The sequence below is a fragment of the Castanea sativa genome, chromosome 6 (assembly GCF_040712315.1).
Source record: "Castanea sativa cultivar Marrone di Chiusa Pesio chromosome 6, ASM4071231v1".
Classification (NCBI taxonomy): Eukaryota; Viridiplantae; Streptophyta; class Magnoliopsida; order Fagales; family Fagaceae; genus Castanea; species Castanea sativa.
The window spans coordinates 49,123,335-49,130,860 of record NC_134018.1 but is presented as its reverse complement, the minus strand read 5'-3'; the positions used below and the strand labels follow the sequence as shown (position 1 = coordinate 49,130,860).

Here is a 7,526-nt window from a genome sequence, read left to right as displayed (position 1 = left end):
AGAAAAAAGTCATATGGTAGAATTTTAAGAGAGAAATCTAAGGAACATCACCTAAGTACTGTACTAAGTCTTGCTCTAGAGAACATACTAACTTAACCAGACAGGGCAGCCGGACAAGCTTCAAATTCAAGAGGAAAAAAAGGTTTTCTATAAAATAAAATAAAAACTCAAAAAAAGTAAAACATCAAACTTTATTATATTAAAAAAAAAAAAAAAAAGGTGAAATGAAACATCAGACGGAGGAAACTAACTAGAGGATAAGGTATAAACACCCATTCTCGTCCCAGTTCCGAAAAAAAAAAAAAGGAAAAAAAGTAGAAAGAAAAACACCGAATAGAAACGCCGTCGTTTTCGTAATGGATCAAATGGATCTTGATCATGATCTTGATGAACCCCTCACAGTGGAAATGGATTCTGATCGTTCGCGCCGTCTTTTCCCAAGGATCTTTACCAACTACAGCTCGCGCTCTCTCTCTCCAGTTCTCATGGATTCTCTCCCCAACGGCACGCCAACCTCCACAACAACTACCTCCTCCTCCGCCACCTCCGCCGCCACAGCCGCCTCTAACCCCACCGCCGCCGCCGCCGCCGCTTCGCCCGCTCCGCCGCCCTCCAAGCTGGCCCACCTCACCGAGTCGCTCAAGCTGGAGCACCAGTTCCTGCGGGTCCCGTTCGAGCACTACAAGAAGACGATCCGAGCCAACCACCGCGCCGTCGAGAAGGAAGTCTCCGCTGTTATTTCCGGCGTCTCTGACGCCGTTGACTCTGACGGTTCTAAGGACGACGCCGTTAACCGCCTCACCTCCCTCGTGTCTCGCCTCCAAGGCCTCAAAAGGAAGGTTCGCGATTTGTAACCCTAACCTACCTCTCTCTCTCTCTCTGTCTCTCTCTAATTTCGTGATTTGTTCGTTTTTTCAATTTCTCCAATTAGCAAATTAGATCATTTCGATTATTCATAACTGTGATTGGTCTCAAATTCTAGAATTCTCTTTGAATTTATTAATTGCGTGTGCAAAATTTAGCAATTATTATTATTATTTTTTCGATTTTCTGAGTTTGTGTGTGGTGATTGTTGTTGTGAATTTGATTGTGAAGTTGGAAGAGGGAAGTCGAGTGGAGAATTTGCAAGCTCAGAGGTGCAGGGCTCGGCTCGATCATTTGGAGTCTGCAGATGCTGAGAATTTGGCAGATTGGAATGACACGCGCCTGAAGCGGATCCTTGTGGACTACATGTTGCGAATGTCATATTATGACACCGCAGTGAAGCTGGCGGAAAGCAGCAATATAATGGTAATCTATGGTCACTTTGCAATGCTTATACTTAAAATGATTTCTATGATTCGGGCTTGAAGGACTAGGAAAAAGAATATTGTTATATGAAAGTGCATAGTTCTTTTTATAATTTGCAAGGTTAGAGTTGTCATTACATTTTGATGATAATGCACAGGCCGTTTCGTGTTAATGTTCATGAAGTTATATCTCCTGTATATAAAACCATATTTCTACCCATGAAGTTTGAGAAAGTGAAAGAGAAAAAGAAAAGCCCTATTCATTGATTTGAGGAACACCAGTTGATGACTATATCACATGCTTATGATTTCAACTTAGGATAAGTGGAGACTCATTTCCTTTGAGGGGAAAAAAAAATCAATGATCGCATGCTATAACGCCCTATACTCTATTTCCCTTTCACATTCTTCAGGACTATCAAGGTTCATCTGGATGAAACTAGTGCTTGATTGAATATTCTAAGTAAATAGTATTTTCAGGGTTTCAATGCATACATTGTCATTTCCATGGTAATGTCACTACTGTTATATCTGCTGCTAACTTGAATACTTGATTGATTTTTATCTCTCAGGATCTTGTGGATATTGATGTATTCCAAGAAGCAAAAAAGGTAATTGATGCTCTTGAGAATAAGGAGGTAGCTCCTGCATTAGCTTGGTGTGGTGACAACAGGTCAAGGTTGAAGAAGTCCAAGGTATATGCTATTCTATTGGCTTTATATGTGTGCGTGTGTGTATATATTTATTTATTTTTAAATTTTATTATTATTGGTAAGTTACGCACCCAATGGGTCTTGAACCCATGACTTCACCCTCCACCTAGCACTTATAAGGAAAGGAGGTGCTAGTTGAGTGAAGCTCATTGGTGGCTTTCTTTAAGGACTGGTGGATTAATGAGTTTGCTTAGACTGTTTGTTACTTTCTCTGCTTGCTAAGAAAAATTCTGTCAGTTAATTGGATTGCTAAACATGGAAATGTATTCTTAATAGAAATTATTTAACTTCTGTCTCTCCGAGTTGCTTTGTCTTTCATAATTCTTCCTTTTATTCACTGTAGCACAAAATTTTAATTTTCTACTCTTGTCAGTTTCCACTTGTCGTTCCTGTACTTGAGATGGTTCTGTTTGCTCTGTTGAAGGCTGCTGTTTCAGCATAATGAGTCATGCTTTTCTATGGATGGATCTATTTTGAATCTCAGCTTATTTTCATGCATGGCATTTTCAATTATTTTATCATTCTGTTCATTGCATGTCATACCGATTTTTTTACTTCTCTGATATACTTTTTCATGTAAAATCTTGTTTGGACTTTTGAAAGGATTTTAGCTAGAGATATGTTCATTTATTCACCATGACATCTTAAATATATATACATAGTGAGGGAATTTTTGCTTGGGAAACTGGAGGAGAGAATGTGTCAAGAGAAAAGTTTTTGTTAGTGAACAAGTTTGAAACAAGTAAATGGTATCACTTTTGAGGGGCTGATAGTTTGAGATATGTGTGTTCATATCACCATGACATCTTAAACATCCATTTCTTTGAATATAGTGAGTGAAACTTTGCTCAAAAAATTGGAGGGAGAAAATATGTAAAGGAGAAAGATTGTCATTAATAAATGACTTAAAAAAAAGGTAAACGGTATGACTTTTGAGAGGCATATGGCTTGAGATGTGTCCATTTATTTTACCATGACATCTTAAACATGCATTTCCTCAAATATAGTGTATTTTACTTGAGAAATTGGAGGGAGAGAATGTGTAAAGGAGAAAGATTTCCATCGATGAATGAGTTTGAACAATGTAAATGGTATGAATAGAGGTTTCCAATATCAATTAGTAATGAAAACTGTAAACTATCTCAATCAAATTCATTTTGTAGACTCTTCTAAAAAAAAATCATTTTGAAGACTTGAATGCTTTGTTGTGCAACTCTGGTGCTTCGACAAGTACTATTATATTGGTAATTGCACCTTTACCTCTCATTAAGTCTACTCATTTTGTTGTTTACAAACCTTTTTTTTTTTTTTATATTGGTAAGTTACACACGCAACCAATGGATCTCCAACCCATGACTTCACTCTCCATGCCATTATTATGGAAGGAGAAAGTACCAGTTGAGCTAGTGCTCATTTGGGATAGCTTATTTTCATTTGTTTATTTGGCTTAAAAAATTAAGTTGGGCAAAAGTATAGCTGTGCCTAAAAAAAGTGAAGCTCTAAAAAGTTGTACATAAGCCAAATAAGCTTAAAATGGAAAACCGGCTGAATTGGCTACTGACTAATAGAAATAGTTTTGAGTGCCAACAAGAGTGGACATCCATTTCTGGGATAATTCTAATTACATAACAAGTGACTACATAAGGCTCTCAACAACCATGTCTGATTTGATGCCTGGTGGTTGAAATTCATTGATTAGGGTAGGTTTCTAGGATACATTGTCTCTGAATTTAGGTGGAAGGAGCAGTTTCATTGTTATAAGTTATGATGGTTCTGATTACAACTGTGTTATTACAACGAAATTTTTTTCAGCTTCTTAAATAATGAAGGCTTTTAATGATGACAGAGCAAGTTTGAATTCCAGTTGAGACTTCAAGAGTTCATAGAGTTGGTACGAGCTGGAAACGAGTTGCGAGCTATAACATATGCCCGAAAGTACCTTGCACCATGGGGTCCCACCGATATGCAAAAATTGCAGAAATACACTGCAACACTGGCTTTCAAAAGTACTACTGACTGTGCTAGATACAAGGTGAACCTAGTCTCTTTTGGTCTGAATAATGATTTATGCTTTGCTGTAATGGTTTTTCTTCTCTGATACTTTGTAAATCAGCAGGTTTTCCTTTATCTGCTTTCTTTTTGGTTGAAAGTTGTATTAACAACCCTGCCTCCCCCCTTCAGAAAGCCATTGTTAAATGGTTCTTGATTTTATTGGAAAGAGGAACACAATGTACACAGGATGTAGTCATAAGGCGAGCCTAAAAAATTACAGTACTATACCCCCTCTGCATGAACTTTTTGGCCTACACCTCTATGTTACGTTCTTTTATGGCTGTTTGAGTGGTATTGTTTTGATTTTTGGAGCTGATATGGGTGCACTTACTCATTCTCTCTCTCTCTCCCTCTCCAGGTTTTATTTGAACCAAAGCAATGGGATATCCTGGTGGACCAATTTAAACAGGAATTCTGCAAATTATATGGCATGACACTTGAACCTTTGCTGACTATTTATCTGCAAGCAGGCTTGTCTGCCCTAAAAACTCCGTATCCTTATACAATGTGCCATCTAATATGTTTGTTTTTGTATGCATCTACCTACCAAGCATCTAGTAACTTAATTATCATCAAACTTAGAACATAAACCTTAAGATTGACTTCTCTGATGGTCCGATCTGCATAGATACCCCATGGGGTTTTGTAAGTGAATTGCACTGTAAACATCAAGAACAAGGATTTGAAGCACAAAGTGTTCACCATCGTGAACATGATGTCTTCTTTAGTCAATAAAACTTTGATTACCTATAAAAGAAAATCAATAACAAGGATTAAATAGCAAGCACATTTTCTCAGACTTGTTTATGGTAAAAGGATCATGACTCATGAGATAATCTTGAACATTTCCATCTTTTCAACTTGTTCTTTATGTGGGTATAGACAACTAGACAACTAATCAGGTCGGCCACATGTATTTTTCTGTCATTTTATCCTATCTAAAACCATATTGTTCATCACTTCTTAACATGTCATCTTTGGTACTTCTACTAGTGTTTTTCAAGGTCTTCATCTACTATTTTCATGCACCTGACTTGAATCGAATCACTTTTCCTTACTGGAGCATATCTTTAAATGAATTTCCTCATTTTGTGTCGTGCCTATTTTTTGTATTTCCACTTATCCATCTAATAACATTCTCATTTCAATGTTGTATAGTGTAGTTGGTCTTATAGCAGTCTTGTAAACTTTTCACTTTAATTTAATAGATATTTTACATTCACACACTATTCTTAACGTGGAGATATTATTTTATACACCTAGTGTATTACATCTCCCTCTCACATAAATGTAGGTCCCAAGTATGAGATTCAGGTATATAATCCACATTTATGTGAGAGGAAGGTGTAGTACATTGGGTAGACTGAATAATAACTCTTATATGTTTCTTCATTTCATAGGTATATTAAAAAGACAAAAATGTATTGTAAAACAGCTCTAAAAGCATTTAGTCGTAATCTTGTCATTGGCAGATCCAACATGCAGATAATTTTTTTTTCGCCTTTTAACTTTTTTTAATAGAGTGTTAGTAAAAGTAGAGCAGGTTACAGAGATATGGAAAAGTTATTTTGATGAACTCTTTAATGGAAACAATATAAAAAATTGGAGTGATTTGGGTAACCCAATGGAGGCTTAGCATTAAATCTATATCTCTTTGTACTAATGAAATGATGGATGGACTCAGTAAATTGATCCAAGAGGATGTTCCTAAATGTAAGCCTTTTGCGGATGATATAGTTTTAGCAGATGAAACTAGAAGTGAAGTTAATGCTAAGTTAGAAATTTGGCAAGACGCACTAGAATTTAAAGGCTTTCGATTAAGTAAAACTAAAATAGAGTACATGGAATGTAAGTTTAGTAAAAGTAGAAACATAAATGAAGGAGTGGTAAGGCATGATGGTCAAGAGATACTAAACAGCAACAACTTTCTATATCTTGGGTCATAAAGATGGAGAGATTGAAGAGGATGTGAATTATAGGATAAGAGCAGGGTGGATGAGGTGGAGAGGTGCATCGAAAGTACGGTGCGAACTTAAAATACCTATTAAGTTAAATAAAAAATATTATAAGATTGCTATACAACCAGCTATGCTCTATTATTGAATGTTAAGAAGCAGCATATTCATAAAATGAGTATAACTGAAATGAGAATGTTAAGATTGATAAGTGGAAATTAATAGAGAGATAGGATTAGAAATGAGGAATTGGCTTAAAGGTAAGGGTAGCCCTTATTGAAGAAAAGATGAGGGAAAGTTAATTGAAATGGTTTGGTTCTGTTCAAAAGGTAGCGACTAATATACCAGTACCGGTAAGAAAGAGTAAGTTGATCCAAGTTAAAGGAACGAAAAAAAGGTAGAAGAAGACTAAAAATCACTTTAGTAGAAGTAATAAAAAAAAATGACATGTAAATTAAGGAAGTAACACAGAGTACGGCTTTAGATAAAATAAAATGGAGGAAAAGAATACATGTGGCCGACCTTAACTAATCTATCGGGATCTGTAGTTGATTCCAAAACTTTGGAACTAAGGTTTTGTTGTTTTTTCTTTTATTTTTAGTTTTTTTTTTAATGAAGTTTAGCAAAAAAACTAAAGATACAAAATCTGACCATTTGATGGTTTAGTATCCATACTTCATTTTTATTTACATTTAGATCTCAAGGGTGAATTGTAGAACTTCAATGGTAACAATTATGCAGTCCACAAATCAAGCTCTGAGGTGGTCTTAAAATGGATTTCTGCTATTTCTCATGTTAACTTATGTATAGAATTTTATCCAGAATAAATAATCTGATTAACCAATAATGAAGTTTTTCTACCATCTGGCATTCGGGTACTTCTCTTTCACCTTTCTGCAGGTCTGCGTAGAAGAGATGCTATTGTATTTAGAATATTCTTTTGCCTTGACCTAATCCAGATACTGTTATGAAGATGATTGTACCAAAGAAGACCCTTTGTCACAGGATAGTTTCCGGAAACTAGCATTGCCATTACCATTCTCCAAGCAGCATCACTCGAAGCTTGTTTGCTACATAACTAAAGAGCTGATGGACACAGAGAACCCTCCCCAAGTTTTGCCTAATGGCTATGTCTACAGCACTAAGGTTCCTGTTATTCTTGTATAACAGCACTAAGGTTCCTGTTATTGTATTATTCTGACTTCTTCTTTTTTCCTTTGGCTTGGCAGGCTCTTGAAGAAATGTCTAGGAAGAATAACGGTAAAATCACCTGTCCAAGGACAGGTTTGATCTGCAACTACACAGATCTGGTTAAGGCGTATATATCATAAGACTGCATGGTGGCCTCAGTGCCTGTGGCTGTCTGCAGTTTTAATTCATCTTCTGTAGATAGGGCTCCTTCCTGAAAGAACACAGCAAAGTTCCTCATGAACATTTCCTATGCCTATATTTGGATCTGGTGTTGGGGACATGTACATATGCAAAAATGCTTAACAGTTTCAGTTCGAATGTTTTAA

General features: G+C 36.3%; 1 protein-coding gene across 1 annotated transcript in view; it reads left to right on the top strand.

Annotated features, from left to right (window-relative positions):
- The first annotated feature begins 251 nt into the window (after positions 1 to 251).
- The window catches only part of LOC142640489 (protein MAEA homolog), a 7,353-nt gene continuing 78 nt past the window's right edge, over positions 252 to 7,526 (top strand). The window contains exons 1-7 of the mRNA XM_075814613.1: positions 252 to 839; positions 1,096 to 1,290; positions 1,862 to 1,984; positions 3,849 to 4,034; positions 4,413 to 4,546; positions 6,969 to 7,155; positions 7,239 to 7,526. The exon at positions 7,239 to 7,526 is cut by the window's right edge and continues 78 nt beyond it. Of these exons, the coding sequence (XP_075670728.1) occupies positions 357 to 839; positions 1,096 to 1,290; positions 1,862 to 1,984; positions 3,849 to 4,034; positions 4,413 to 4,546; positions 6,969 to 7,155; positions 7,239 to 7,340 (1,410 nt within the window). The 5' untranslated portion in view covers positions 252 to 356 and the 3' untranslated portion in view covers positions 7,341 to 7,526. The remainder of the gene's footprint in view (positions 840 to 1,095; positions 1,291 to 1,861; positions 1,985 to 3,848; positions 4,035 to 4,412; positions 4,547 to 6,968; positions 7,156 to 7,238) is intronic.